Consider the following 16,077-nt stretch of genomic DNA (forward strand, 5'->3'; position numbering starts at 1 on the left):
AAATAAAAAAAAGAGAAGTTTCCCATGGGGTCAATCAGCAAGGGTGATAAATAAGCAGATAATTGTGATAAAGCAGAAAAGGTTAACAAACAAATAGTTCCTTAAAACATGTGGTTTGAACTAAGTACTAAGGGCAGAGATGTTGGAGCAGTGGTAATCAGAGAAAAAAAAGGAGGCATGAAGGTGCATTTGAGGAAGGGTCAGTGATCTAGTTTGGCCAAGATGTAGGGTACAACCATAATATAGGACAATGGAACTGAGGAGAGAAACTGAACCTCTGAACCGGTGCTTCTGGCTTGTCAGGCCAAGCTGTTTGTACATTCATCTAGTTACGGTATTTCCAATGTCCTCTGGCTGAGACATTGCTGTGGCCACAAATAGAAGTACGTAATGGAGAGGCTCTGTAATACTTTAGATTTTCACATTGCTTATTTCTGCCATTGTCATTGTCATCATCAGCTATAGCCCTTCTGAGTACCATGATTGTACACATCAGCACTGAGGTGGCAAAGATGTAAGCAAAGGCATTTTTATGTTTTATTTATTCATTATTATTAATAAGTTTTTCTTGTGAAAATACAAAGCATTGTTGCCTCCTCCTCTGTTTCCCCTTACCATCCCTTCCCATCTTCCCCACCACCACCACCACACCAAAGTTGTAAAGTTCATTTTTCGACATAACATTTTGTACATCTCATTGTTGCAATGGGTCCACCTGTATCCCTATTTAAATGATTTGGTTTTTCCCTTCCCCTCCACAAATTATACCAACATCAAATACAGTGAAAACAGGACTTATACCATGGGGGAGGGATATACAAAGCAACAAAGATATCATCTTATAAATATGTTAGAAACAATAGCAAGAAAGAAAAACCATTTGAGTCTTTATCTTGGGGTTTATTATCTGACTGTTTCTGCTTGTCTCAGACATATACTAGTTATTGCAAATAAGGGAAACCATGGGACCTATGTTTCTTTGGCCCTGCCTTACTTTACTTAATATAATTTTTTCCAAGTCTTTCCATTTCCTAACCAATGGGGCGGTGTCATTCTTTCTGATGGAGGAATAGAATTCCACTATGTATATATACCACATTTTCTTGATCCATTCATCTACTGAGGGGCATCTGGATTGGTTCCATATCTTAGCTATGGTAAATAATGCTGCAATAAACATAGGTGTGCTGATAGCTTTAGTGTGGTCTTGTTTGTGATCATTTGGGTAAATGGGCAAAGGCATTTGTCTCATCTGCTTTACCCCTCTCCTCAAAAACACTACTTATTAACCCCTTGCTGTGTGTGCAGCTTACTGGGCACTGTATATAATTCACTTTTGCCTACAAGTACTCTGCACTCCTATCACCTGATGAGAAAAGTGAGAACTGGAAAACCTAAGGATCTCTTTTGTGAGGTTCGGATGCCAGAAAGCAATAAAACAGGAAATTCTACCTCACTTTATTGCAAGCAATATTTTGAATTCTGGTTTTTCCCAAATTACACCACATTTTTATATCATCTTTCTTCTCCTGATGTCCAATTTTAATAAGTACTTCTATATTTGTTTTCATTTGATCTTCACAATAGTTCTGACTGATCTGGGAATCATTATCTTTGTTTTAAATGAGGAAACTGAGGTTCCCTTAAAGTGATGCATCTAGTAGCAATAAAGTAAAATGTGAAATATAATATATATGCATATTACACATATTAAATCAAAAGGCCCAAACTTTATTTATTTGTTTGTTTGTTTGTTTGTTTTTGTCGGTCATGGGGCCTGGCTTTTTCTACTTATGTGGTGCTGAGGAATCGAACCCAGGGTCTCATGCATGCAAGGCAAGCACCCTACCACTGAGCCACCTTCCCAGCCCAAAAGGCCCAACTTTCATATCCTATTTAAAAAATAAGTAAAAATAGGCTATCTTGGCTTGGTGGCCCATGCTTGTGGAGGGTAAGATTGTCAGGACTGCAGTTTCAGGCCAGCCTGAGAGAAAAAGTTGATGAGTTTTTATCTCAACCCTTAAAAGTTGAGTGTGTGGGCAAACACCTGTCATCCCCAAGTATTTGGGAAGTATAAACAGGAGATGGAGGTTCAGGCTGGCCCAAGCAAAAATATAGCACTCAGTTTGAAAAATAACTGAAGTGGGGCTGGGAAGGTGGCTCAGTGATAATGTGCTTGCCTTACATGCATGAGGCCCTTGGTTTGATTCCTCAGCACCACATAAGCAGAAAAAGCAAGAAGTGGCGCTGTGGCTCAAGTGATAGAGCACTAGCTTGAACTGAGGAGCTGAGGGACAACACCCAGGCCCAGAGTTCAGGCCCCACAACCAACAAAATTAATAAATAAATAAATAACTGACTGAAGTGAAAAGGACAGGTCCATGGTTCAAGTGGTAGACTACTTGCTAGCAAGCACAATGCCCCAGGTTCAAAGCCTAGACCTAATACTACACTCATGAGAACCAGGAAAAACATCAGTGGCCAGGCCGGGTGGTCAAGAAGAATAAAAAAGGAATGAGAAGAGGGATACAGAAGGACTGATCTCATGAGGGAATCAAACAGCTATCAGTTTCAGTGAAGAATGAAAAATAAGGCCCAGTAGATGATGAAGTATGAGTTACACTTTACCTCTTGACCCAACAATGGCTCCTGCTCTGTCCAGAGTCCCAAGGCCTTAGATCCAGAATGCTAGTAGACCATTTATATTTACATGAAAACCAAAGGATTGGGACTGTGAAGGTGGCTCAGTGGTAGAGTGCTTGCCTTGCATGCATGAGGCCTCTGGTTCGATTCCTTAGCACCACATAAGCAAAAAAAAAAGCCAGAAATGGGGCTGAGGCTCAAGTAGTAGAACTCTAGTCTACAGCTGAAGAGCTGAGGGACAGGGCTCAGGCCCAGAGTTCAGGCCCCACAACCGACAAAAAAAAAGAAAGAAAGAAAACAAAAGGATTCCAAATCTATTACATTACCTTATGGAAAGGAAGTGGTCTTTGCACCCTCACACCTTTCATGGTATTTAGCAACTGCTAGGTACAAAACAAATATTTGAGAATGAAAGAATGGGCATAATAAAACTTGCTGAAGGGCAGAGGAATCTCCTGTTAAGTTAAAAACGCTAAAGGGAACTGTAATATGACTAATGTTTAGACTGCTATGACTGCAACAGTACTAGGGAAAACTATATCTCATTTTTCATTATGTGCTTGTTCTGAGCAAGTGCTCATCCAATTCGCCTGTTCTAGTGTTTTCAGGACTTTAAAAGATACAATTGAACTGAATGGATTCAATGCAGACATCACAATTAAATATACCATTTCACCACAGTATGTCCTTTGCAGCTTGAGCCCTCTAAAGCTACTACATGGATCATATAATTGATTTGTGGCCCACTCTGCCTGCCTTTATCCAATGGCTTATTAAAATAGAATAGATAAATACCAATAAAGTGAAAGGCTCCACTGAGAACTGAGCAAACCATATCACTTCCATCATACCTAGAGAATTGCCACCAATAGTAATTTTACAGCAGCTCTCTGTAGTACTTCACACAGAGTTCTGCAGCCAGGAATCTATAATGCATGCAAGTCTTTCCTTCCAATGCAACAAAGAAACTGGCTTATGAAATCGCCATTAAATTGAATAGAACACAGGAGAGATGGTGGGAACAGAGAAGAATGATGAATACCAAAACATAAGAACCAATTAAAAATGTACCTTCTCTCAGGGAAGCATCAAGTGTTGGTACAGAGCCCTGTGAATATTAAGTATAATAGAATGAGATGATATAGAACAGAGAGCCTTAGAAAATCAGTGCCCCAAGGAAGTAAAAGATTCAGAGAAATACACCTAAAAGTAGTTAAATGATTTAATCAATATCCTAAGTTGTCATTATTAATCCACCATGATTCATTTCCAATAATATATCATTCAGAAATAATTTTAGCATCACTTGTTTTAATAATAGCAAATAAGTTCCTTGTGGAGCCCCAAAAGTCTGAACATAAAGAGAACTTTTTAAGAAAGAAGTTTAAGATATAGACATTAAGGTCATACAGAAAAAAGTGGTTTCTTCTATTATTGGAAATATTTATTTTCTTCTTTGGAAAGAAGCAGCCAAATTTAGAGACTGAGAAAAAAATTAATAGAGTAAGAAGTCTACTACATTTAGAGACCATTTGAACACTGAATATTTAAAATTTTCAGAAGTTGGAATTTTATTTTATTTTTTTTATTTTTATTTTTTGTTCCAGTCATGGGGCCTGAACTCTGGGCCTGGGCGCTGTCCCTCAGCTCTTCAGCTCAAGGCTAGTGCTCTACCACTTGAGCCACAGCGCCACTTCCGGCTTTTTTCTTTTTGCTTATGTGGTGCTGAGGAATGGAACCCAGGGCCTCAGGCATGCAAGGCAAGCGCTCTACCACTGAGCCACCTTCCCAGCCCCATGGAATTTTATTTTTGTTGACTTACATGCATCTAGTCTTTGAGCAAACATTTATTCACAAGCCATCTACAATGGAGTGATAGGTACAAAGACCAGCACATGGCCTCCATGGCTGGCTGTTTCGGAAGCTACAAAAGACTTTTAAAAAATTCTGAAGTAGTTGTACAAAGGAGTTGCTATTCAACAAATCAGTCTATGAATACAATACATCTTGATTAATACCACCCCTTCCATTACCGTTCCCCTTCCCTCCCAATCCCACCCTTCCTCAATGTTACTAATTCTATTGGCTATGTGCTGAATTTATGACTGTCTTCTTCCCTACCCCGTTTTCTTCATGTGTCTATCCTCCTCCTCGGTTCCCCACCCCTGTAGAGTGCCCATTTCCTGGTGTTTATTTTGTTGGACTGTGAGTTAGCCTTTCTAAAGAATTTCACTATTTAAGTTCTCCCTTGAATCTATCATATTTCAGTTAATACAGAAATGTACCACCACAAAGTGTGTGTGTGTGTGTGTGTGTGTGTGTGTGTGTGTGTGTGTGTGTGTGCGCGCTGGTCCTGGGACTAGAACTCAGGACCTGAACACTATCCCTGAATTTCTTTTGCTCAAGTACATTAGTACTACCACTTGAGCCACAGCTCCACTTCCAGCTTTTTTTGGGGGGGGGGGCGTTAATTGGAGCCCATATCTCACAGACTTTTCTGCCTGGGCTGGCTTCAATCACAGAGAAGCAGAGAGGGGGAAACAAGGACCAAGGGAAGGCAAGGGAGTGGCAGAGGGAGAGGAGGATTAATCTAGCTCAAAGTTTTAAAGGTTCCATGACTCACTGGCCTGCTTGGCTTCACGCCTATGGCAAGGTAGCACTATAGGTAGTACTACCATAACAGCACATGGCAAAGTAGAATCACTCATCTCATAGCCAACAGCAAACAGTAACAAAAAGGAGGTCAGCATCCTATAATCCCCTTGTGTGTGTATAACCCAGTAATCTAAGGATCCCACCCAGCTCCCACTCCCAGAGTTCATACTGCCTGCCAACAGTGCACCAAGGGACCAAGACTTTAACACATGGGCTTTTAGGAAATGCTATGCAATTTACAGCAATCCTGCATTAAACATTTAAAAAGGAAAAGAACAGTGGTAAGAATTTAAAGAAAAGAACAATCAAAAAAAGTACAACCTTGTAACTGATTTATAAACATTATACATGATAGACATTCAGCTCTATGGAAAACCTCCTAATACCCCTGATTTTTCTCATCTTTCCATAAATTGCCTTTGGGGAACCACTATGTTTGAGATTTACATAGGGGCTATAAAAGAATAAGCTAACCAAATATTCAATTTCTACTGTTTATGGACCATGGCATGGGCTTAGGTTTTCCTTGGCAGCAGAGTAGAGGAAGGCCAGGAAGTGAGAAAATGTATGAATCAGCCCCATCCAATCTCAGCCTTCATAGCTATTCATTATTGCCAGTGCAGTCAATACCTCACACACACAATGGACAGGGGAAATGCCAAGCAAGGAGATTATTACTGGGAATTTGCCCCAAGCAAGTGAATGTGCAACTAGAAACAATAAGATTTCCCTGAATTCAAATACAATACAAGTAAAAAGTCAGCTTCACATACTGGAAGGGATAAAGTTCTTTTTCTAAAGAAGCTGGATAATTATCCCAAGTAAGTAAAGGGTTAGACAGCTCTATCTGCTAACAAGACACAGGTATACGCAAAGCTAATTAAAGTGACCAAGGAGTATATAAGAAAGTAGTAAAAATGATTTATTTTTACTCAGACTGTCCCCCTTCCTTGTCCATGGAAGTTACATGCAAGATCTCCAGCACTAGCCTTGAGCAAAAATCTCAGGGACAGCACCCAAGTTCTGAGTTCAAGCCCTACTATCAACAACAACAAATTTTAAATCCAGAATGACTATCAATAGAGTGTAAAAAATGTTATGTGACTAATAAGGCAGGTAATGTTGTCCAGGATGGCTACCCAGGACAATGGGATGATTCACCTCTGAGTAAATGGAGAGGTACAGCATCAGCTCCAGGGCTGGAGGTCCTAATATGCTACTCCAAATAACATGCAATTTATAAATTATGAATGATTTATTTCTGGAATTTTCTACTTATTGTTTTCTGAATGTAACAAAAGCATGTGAATCCAAACCATGAATAATAGGAGACTAGTGTATATACAGGGCTCAGTACCAACTACAATTTCAGTCAGCCACTGGGATCTGAGGAACACATTCTTTGAAGGTAATTGGCAAGTACCAGCATTGGGGTGGGGGGGGAGAACCATATTTGTTTCATATGCCTATTTGTATTTTGAATTCTTGGATTCTTGGGAGTCTCACAAGCAAAAATAAAACCTTACCCAATGTGAAGAACTTAATGAAAACGGTGAAAAGCTACAGAAGTGGCTTCCTTTCATGCAAGTAAATACTGACAAACTTTGGGGTTTTTCACCATGATAAGATCTGCAAGGTACAAGTGTTAGTGATGAAACCACAATGATACTTGTGTACCAAAATGGTGGACTGCTGAGAGAAGTTGCACCCTAGACCATAATTTTTAATTTAGATCAAAATAGTCACTTTTAGAGCAACTGCTCTTCAAGACCTATAACTTGAAGGGGAAGCACAAAGCCCAGAGTGTAGGCTGTGAAGAATGGATCATTTCAGCGAAACGCAGAGGCTGAGCAGAAGTAGCTGTGCTAGTCACTTTAAAATGGTATTTATTGTTGTTGTTAGTTCTTGGTTCAGAGCTCCATAGATTTTGAGTCATCTTCTCCAGCTCTATTTTTCCCACCAGCCCTGATATTTTTAGTGTGCAATTTTGAAGAACTACAGCTGCAACCAAAACACCTGTACTTTATTTTCATGTGTCGTCAAAGCCCTGATGTGACCCATGGAAGAAATTGTAATTGGGCTTCCCGCATCATCTGGAGGAAATGCTTCTTATGTAGTCCATTTCTTAACATTGAAATAGCTTCAGTATGGAGAAAAGCTGTGCTTCAAGTTTCCCTGGTTGAATGGAAAAAGAAAGAGAAAAGGAAAAAAAAATAAAGAATATTTAATTCCTTTATTTCTAATTGCATGTTTGCTCTGTAGTCTAAGTATAATCTAACGCTGGTAATATAGAATTTCTCCCCAGTGCTAGCTCTCATTGACTGGTAGTGGCTGCCTGAAGCACTGAAGCCAGGATGCTGAAGCCACTTCTGGGCTCAGTGGGAAAGAATGCCACAATTGATTAGTCATGTCTGTTAGCAGTTACTGTGCATGTGTCACTCCAATAACCTAAGACACAGTTTGGGAAATTTGCCTGCCAAGATGAATGGTCTGGGAGAAAAACAGACTTAGTCCTGGAGTTGGTACATTTACCTGTGTAAATGTATGAATCAATTCTCTGATCACCTGTCTATCTCTGTCAGTCTCACCTGAGGCTGTTCACTTAGATAAACTGAGAAAATGAAACAGATAGGGCAGCGTGGCTGAAGACACAGAAGCCTTGACACTGAAATGCTGAGTACCCAGCACGCCTTGCCTTAATAGCTCTGAAACTCCTCCATTATCCTTTCACTCACTAATGCTTACTAGTAGGTATGCACTGTACCTCTCCTCTTAATTTATTTACGATTTTCCATACTTCAAAGACAGGCAAGATGCCTATCTTTGTACACATGCACTTCATTTCTCATGGACTTACAATGGGAAGCTGCTTGATATTTTAATTATCAAATTATTTAAAGACAATTAGAGGAAAGAGCATGAGGTCTGTTTTCTGTCTAGAAATGTTTCTTTCCCACTGAAAAGAAAAATGCATAAAATGAACTTGCAGAACAAATATCAGTAGCTCAGAAAGAAAACCACAAAAGAATAACTCAATGGAGCCTTCTGGAAAGATCTGCTACTTTGCCAGTGCTGTGGGCAGCACAGAGGGAGCGCAGATCATGTGAGGAAGAATGGGAACTTTAAGACATAAACAGCTCTGAGTTCAAGAGTAGTTCAAAGAAGTCAAACTCCAAGATGGAAGATGTTTTTGGAAAGACTCAGCCAATCTCTGCTCATGTATTCTCCCTCTCTCTCTCTTTCTCCTTCTAACTCTCTGTCTCTCTCTCTCTTAGTCTATCTCTTTGTCTCATGTCTCTCAATCTGTCTCTCTGTTTCTCTCTGTCTCTTTCTGTCTCGGGGGCTTGAACTCAGGGCCGAGGCACTGTCCCTTAAGGCTAGCACTCTACCACTATCCTCTACCACATTTCTCTCTTATATCCTATGCTTGCAAAAGAATCATATGTAAATGAGTCTAAAAGAACATTTTTAGTAAATAAAGCTTTGGGCCATGTTGACACCATTTCTCTGCTTTATCTTTTTTTTTTTTTTTGCTGGTCCTGGGGCTTGAACTCTGGGCCTACGCATTGTCCCTGAGCTTCTTTCTTTGCTGAAGGCAAACACACTACCACTTGAACTTCCAGCTTTTTTGAGTAATTTGTTGGAGATCAGAGTCTCCATAGTCTCCTGCCCAGGCTGGCTTCGAACCGTGATTCTCAGATCTCAGCCTCCTGTGTAGCTAAGATTACAGGTGCCCAGCTCTCTGCTTTATCTTTTGTACATAAAATATCAATTCCTCTTCTAATTGGTGATATTTTGGATTCAATGAAATGTGCAAAATTATTTGCAACTATAATATAACACGTAAGGTAAATGCAACTGCAAGAGCTTAATTATTCATAAATTGTATACATTCTCCCACCATTTTACTTGAAAACCTAGGATTAGAATTTAGGAGATCTTAATTCTTGACGAGCCCATTTGAACATCATCTAACACCATGTTTCAGAAAGCTTGGCTTTAAGTAACCAAATTATAGGCTGGGTACTTAACTAAATGGGTCAGCCTACAATTTCACCTCCTCTAATGCCAGGCCAATGAGATTGTTCAGTATGAATAAATGTCTTATAGTCTGACATACTTCAGGTCTCAACATAAGCATAGAAGAAAAAATGTTTATTTTCATGTGTGGTATTAAATTTGTTTCTTGTGTAAAAACTCCATGTACTTATCTATTTCCTTTCTTGTCATTTTTTATTTCATTCTCACACCATGCATTTACCTTACATAAAAGTCTCTTATTGGAAGTGGCTATGTGGCTCAAGTGGTAGAGTTCTCGCCTTGAGCTGAAGAGCACAGGGTCAGTGCCCAAGCCCAGAGTTCAAACCCCACGACTGACCAAAAAAAAAAAAAAAAAAGCAAAAGTCTATTATTAGTCTGTAATACATAAAAATTGACTACATATTGTCATTTTGTTGACATGCAGAGATAGTATATGAGAAAGTCACATAAAGCAGTTGAAGTTGAAGTTTACAATCAGACAAAAGAACAGCCCTTCGTTTGTCATCACTGAGAACCTTCTGGATACAGTAGCTCTTCCATTTGCACTTCTGCTCAGCTCAGCAGGAATCACTAAATAGCACTTGTTATATAGATGGATCCCTGTGAAGAACTTCATTTGATCAATTCTGCATATAATTTTAACTCAATAAACATTTCTAGAACTCTGTATTATGGGCTGGGCTCTATTTTTGCCTTAACTACAAAGATTAGTGAATCACAGACCCTACTCTTTGGAGCATTCAGGCTAGAATGGGAGATAGGCATAGACATAATTATGGTGCAAAATAGCAAACAGCATAATAGCTATAAATAACATGCTGAAAATCCACTTACCCTGCCTGACAAAAATGACACCTCAGAAAGGTAACATTTGTAGTCTTGAAGGATGAACAATTTACTTGTCAGAAAATGGAATGGGTTACTTCACCCAGCAGAATGGCTTGTCCAAAGCCACAGAGACACAACAAAGAAAGATGTGTTTGAAGAACCTGAGTTTGAATGATCCTAAGGACATGCGGCAACGGAACCATGGCAGGCTCTGAGACGGGAATGGAGATAAGAACTCTTGTTATGAAAATCTTTACCTGTGAAGGTTAGAGGGGTTCCATTTTATTCTGCAGGCAGAGAGCAATCACAAAGCTCATCCACATGGTTTTAGATCACTTAGAAATAAAACATCTTTTTCTACTTTAAATCCATGCATCCATCATCTAACCTTACAGAAGTCTTACATTCCCACCTAGAGCAGGCAAGGGTTCTTTCTGACTGACCTTGGCACACATGCAAGCCAAAGCAACCTGGATTTCGAAGGGGTTGTTTCAGTCCTGACATCTCTTTTAAACACGGTCATTGAGATGTGGTTCCTCGCTGTGGCTGGAAGCACAGCCAGAGGCAGCATTACTGTGAGAGACTGTGGCTTTGACAGTTCTGTGCTCCTGCACTTCAGAGCTCTCTGCTTCACATGGCTGAGGGAGCTTGCCAACACATACTCCATGTTTTCATATTTTCCTCATTGGGTAATTACAAAATGGGCAATTCCATCTAACTGCAGTGAGATTGATTTCATCCAAACTGCCGACCGGCTAATCAGTGGCCCAGTTTTCTAGCCATGTGATCTGGCATCTAGCTTTTACTACTCATCAAATTAAATTACATAGCACTGATAAATTACCAGCTTAGACTGGGCAGAACATATTTCGCTTAAGCTCCATCCTGCTTAATAGTTGTATGTCTAATGGTGCCATGGTTTATCTATATGGGGATGTCAAATGGAATATATCAAAACCTCACCACAAATGGAGACCTGGACATGTGTGTATATTCTACATAGTCAGACATATATATGTATGTGTTTATATGAATATGGATCAATGTTCCCATTTGTGTGAATTTTCTAGATACATAAAACTAAATAACTATTAAAACATTTTAGTTATATATAGTTTATATAAATTCCATGCATATTGATTTTTCAAGATGCCTAAAGCTAAATGACTACTCAGACATTTTTTTGTTTTGCTTTTCTTAAATGAAAGCATTATGGAAATGTTACTAAAAGTGCTGGGAATGTAAATTCCAGAGTCAGCCTGATCTTTTTTTTTCATCTACAAGCTTTCTGTCTTGGGCAAATAGCAATAGTGCTGAATCTCACATCTATAATGTGAGAATAATAGTAACTACCTCATCGGGTTGCTGTGCAAATTGCATGAGATATGCATGTGAAGCATTTGACATGCAGTGAACATTCAAGAAATGCTAGCACTGAATATTTTATGCATATTAGAATTGGTTCTGGAAAACTAGGGCCATCATTGTGAACATTAATGATGCAGGACAACTAATAGCTGATACTTTGGGGTCCTATTAAAAGTCAAAAAGTTATTTGCCCCTCTAGTAAATGGCCCCAGAATGCCAGGCATCTTCCCCGTCCTGTCTGTTGTTTGAGTTTTTATGTAACATAAAAACGATCATTTGACATGTTCTGAAATTGCTAATATCTAGGAACCTAGTTTTCTTCCTTTCTTAGTATTTCATTGGCAAATCCCAAGTTGTTAAAATTCTTTTTAAAGCAAAAGTTTCAAAGCTCTGATTGAACATCTGAGGCCCCGATGCATATCCTCCTTTGACCTCAGTGTGCGAATGTCTACAGACTAGCTATGTGCATGTGATAATGTAAAATAATATGTTATAAAATGAACTCCACAAAAAGGAAAAAAGAGACTTTTTTACTGGCTGTTGTTGCTGTTCTTTGTTTTCTTTTCCTTTTATTTATTTAGTTTGTTTGTCTTTGGGAGGGTTCCTGAGAAAAGGTAGAACAGGGATGATATAACAGTGGTACTCACTAGATACTATGTGGAAAACAAACTGTACATCTTGTGGGTAGGGACAGGAGGGAAAAACTGGGAGAGAGCAAGGGAAGGAGAGTCATAGTTCACAAAGAATTGGACTCATTACCTGACTGGTGTAATTGTAAACACTCTGTATATCACCTCTACAATAACAATAATTATAGATATATAAACACAAAGAAGGCACATAAATACAAAAAAACTCTAAGGCTATGCTTCACTTTTCCTGCTATGTACTTACTATGTTAGCCTCTCAAAGATCTTATCTGCCAAGTTCCAGTTTTGTGCTGTGTGTATCAGAGATATAGCTATAAAGCAATCTCCTAAAGTGAGAGGATCCTCTTAACATTGTGTTTATATCTGAGTGGCACGGGGTTCTAGGGGCCTGTATCTGTCGTTCAACCAAGAAGCAATAGTTCCACCTCTTTTGTTAAAGCAAAACCAAAGCACTAGGGATATGGGTCAGGGATAGAACACTTCCAAACAGTATTTATTATGTATCTTTACCTTTTCTTGATTTGGAAACAAGTAAGTCCTCATACCTCTTACTCTATTACTCTCTATGAAAATACTGTACATGAATGAGAACCACCATGTAGTAGTCTACGTGAATGATGGCCCTGAGGTTGTGCTGTGGAGCAATGTCGAGTGACACTGCCATTGTAAGAAAGTTGTGTATTTTGGTGTTTGAGGGAGCGTGAGGTGATTTGGTGGCTATCTATCTCAGTGTCCAAGATAACTACACTTACCTCTCTCTGTTCCTCTCACGTGAATGTTATCAGCAGCATCATTAAACGTGTGTTTTGGGGGGGTTGTTGGTTTTTTTGGTCAGTCATGGGGCTTGAACTCTGGGCCTGCGTGCTCTCCCTGCGCTTGTCAGCTCAAGGTTAGCGCTCTACCACTTGAGCCACAGCTCCACTTCTGGCTTTTTGTCTATGTGGTGCTGAGGAACTGAACCCAGGGCCTCATGCATGGGAGGCAAGCCTTCTACCACTGAGCCACCTTCATATCCTAATCTTAAGAATATTTTCTCCAGGAAATAATCTCTGTCTCATGTTATTTCCTGTATCATAAACCTTGCTCTAAAAAGTAAATTAATCTCCTTTAGATCACTTTCTCCCCTTTAAATAGCTAATTCTATATTTTCAATGGACATTTTTATTTATTAGTGTTTCTATTTTTAAATTTTGAGATACTAAATCCTTCTTTTTTTGGTGGGGGGGGGGGATGTCCGGTCGTGGGGCCTGAACTCTGGGCCTGGGTGCTGTCCCTCAGCTCTTCAGCTCAAGGCTAGCACTCTACCACTTGAGCCACAGCGCCACTTTCGGCTTTTTTGTTATGTGGTGCTGAGGAATTGAACCCAGGACCTCAGGCATGCAAGGCAAGCGCTCTACCACTGAGCCACCTTCCTAGCCCCACTAAATCCTTCTTAACTCATCTCAATTATGTCTTTTCCTCATTCAGCCCCTTCCCTAACACACACATACACACACACACACACACACACACACACACACACACACACACACACGCAGGCATGCACACACGCACGTAGTATGACCTGCCTCATGCTTTCCTAAGCACACTGTCTTTGCACATAAACTGGGCACTTATACATACATAATGTTCCTTCTTGGAATAACCTTTACTAGCAAACTCATTAGACCCCTATAATCACCTGCATGAATATATTACAGTGGATTGATTCATTTGCACAATGCAGTTTGCAAATGCATAGAGGAGGTGCTCAGTAAATAATAGAAGGGAGCCACTCACTGCTCTTGGCTCAGTCTTACATTTGAGACTAAGAACTCCTTTAACAAAGGGCTATAATGTCTTAAAATGTGATTCTTCCAGTGTCTAGAAACTCAGAGCACTATTTAGGAAATGTGTGAAAAATAAAAAAGGAAGGAAGGAAGGAAGGAGAGAACATGTTTTAGGTGTTGGCCTAAAACAGTATTCTTGTGCTCCAGCACAATACCATAGCCTGAGGGGTTGGGTGAAGACCCTCTTTTCATAGTTGGCTGTGTTGCCACATGAAAGAAGGAGCCACGTGGATCCCCCGGGACTACTTTATAAAGACTCTAATTCCCACATGATTTAATCACATTCCAAAAGGCCTCTACTCCAATTATCACCATCACCTTGTGGGTATTGCAGCATAGGAACTTTGGACCGGAGAACGACGACTCAAGAGCATAGCACTTAGTAATCCTGACATTCAATACACTCTGCTGGTCTTAGCTCTAACTGAGAATTTAAACATGTAAGAATGCCCATGTAAACATTTGGGCTAGAGGAAGTTTTGAGGTCTTTGTTTTTGTTTTTATGCTTTCTGGTGCTCTTTGGTAGAATTCTTGATGTCTGAAGACAGATTAACTTTCCATGGGATGTATGCTATGCCAGCACAGTAGAGTGCACAATGTAATCCTTTTTCTTTTTTTTTTTTTTTTTAACCATTTCAGGTTACAAATGCTGCTGCCAAGTACCCTGGCCAGATGACTCTCCATTGCAACCCCTTCCTTGTGTGTGGAGGGGATGGATTTACTCAGTCCAACTTCGATGGCTGTATAACTTCTGCTCTGTGTGTTCTGGAAGCTCTAAAGAATCATACTTAGTGTCTATCTTCCTGCTCTCAGTATTTACATCGAATTTTCATTCTCACAAATTTCTGTTATGGATTATTTTGTTTCCTATTTTGTGAAGTGACATTGCTTCACTTAATTGTCATTTTATCATTTAAAATATAAAAGCAATTTATAGTTTAGGCAGTTATATCCCATATTAAAAAGAAAATTTCTTACTCCTTAGACCTTTTCCCCACTTTTCTGAATTACCATAATCAATCTTTGGTAAGAAACTGGTGCTGAAGACTAACATGTGATTCTACCCCCGAAAAAAATCATCTTAAAATGAAGTAAGAGTACATGTGCTAAAACTCTGAGTATCATTTTAAAAACTTTCTTTCTGAATAAAGAATAATGATTATCAAGCCTCATTGTCAGTCTTCCAATGTGTGCTTGAATGAATACTTTCACAAGTCACAAATACAAGATCTCTCCATCCTGGATCACAGAGTACGAATTAAGCTTCTCATCTACTCCCCAAGTTCTTAGAGGATCTGAGTGGTAAGGCACACACATCCTCAGAGCAGTCATTGGGAGGATGGCTTGATTGACAAAGGAACCTGCAGATTTTCCCGAACTGACAAGATTCACCTTGATTTCCCAAATCACATAGTACTTTGTAACACTCAAATTTTTGTCTTTGTGTGCAAGACAAAAAAATGAAATAGAAGCTGAAAGAAAACACCTTGAACCCCTGCTTTCACTGTATTTGATGTCGGTATAATTTGTGGAGGGGAAGGGGAAAAACAAATCGTTTAAATAGGGATACAGGTGGACCCATTGCAACAATGAGATGTACAAGTCGTTAGGTTGAAAACGAACTTTACAACAACTTTGGTGCGGGGGGGGGGGGGGGGTAGGATTGGGTGGGGGGGGTAGGGGGAGGATGGGAAGGGATGGGAAGGGGAAACGAAGGAGGAGGCTACAATGCTTGATAAGAAATGTACTCATTATCTTGCCCATGTAATTGTAACCCCTCTGTTCAGTATTTTCACAATAAAAAAATAAATAAAAGAAAAAAAAAAACCCAGCTTGATCACTAGCTTTTGTATCTCCTGTGGCTGGAGCTTCTTGCTTACCTGCTCGCCAGTATGTGCTGTGGCACTTAGACCTGTGTCATGTCTAGTGATGTAAATTTTTATTGGACAATAAAAAATTAACTGAAAGATGTACTGAACCAGAAAATAGATGGACTTAAAAGAGGTCAATATTTGTCAACTTAGTGATTCAACATGCAACCCACATGCTTCAGTGACTTGACC

General features: G+C 39.6%; 1 protein-coding gene across 3 annotated transcripts in view; it reads left to right on the forward strand.

Moving 5' to 3' along the window:
- The window catches only part of Rnls (renalase, FAD dependent amine oxidase), a 226,301-nt gene extending 211,115 nt beyond the window's left edge, over window positions 1-15,186 (forward strand). For 2 of the 3 annotated variants that reach the window (XM_042689341.1, XM_042689342.1), the window contains one exon: window positions 14,654-14,887. In XM_042689341.1, coding sequence (XP_042545275.1) covers window positions 14,654-14,806 — 153 coding nt within the window. In that variant the 3' untranslated portion in view covers window positions 14,807-14,887. Of the gene's footprint in view, window positions 1-14,653 lie in introns of all 3 variants that reach the window. The other variant, XM_042689343.1, reaches the window with a different exon arrangement.
- The last annotated feature ends 891 nt before the right edge of the window (window positions 15,187-16,077 follow it).

This window comes from Dipodomys spectabilis, unplaced genomic scaffold, assembly GCF_019054845.1.
Source record: "Dipodomys spectabilis isolate Male_0828 unplaced genomic scaffold, ASM1905484v1 ptg000125l, whole genome shotgun sequence".
Lineage (NCBI taxonomy): Eukaryota > Metazoa > Chordata > Mammalia > Rodentia > Heteromyidae > Dipodomys > Dipodomys spectabilis.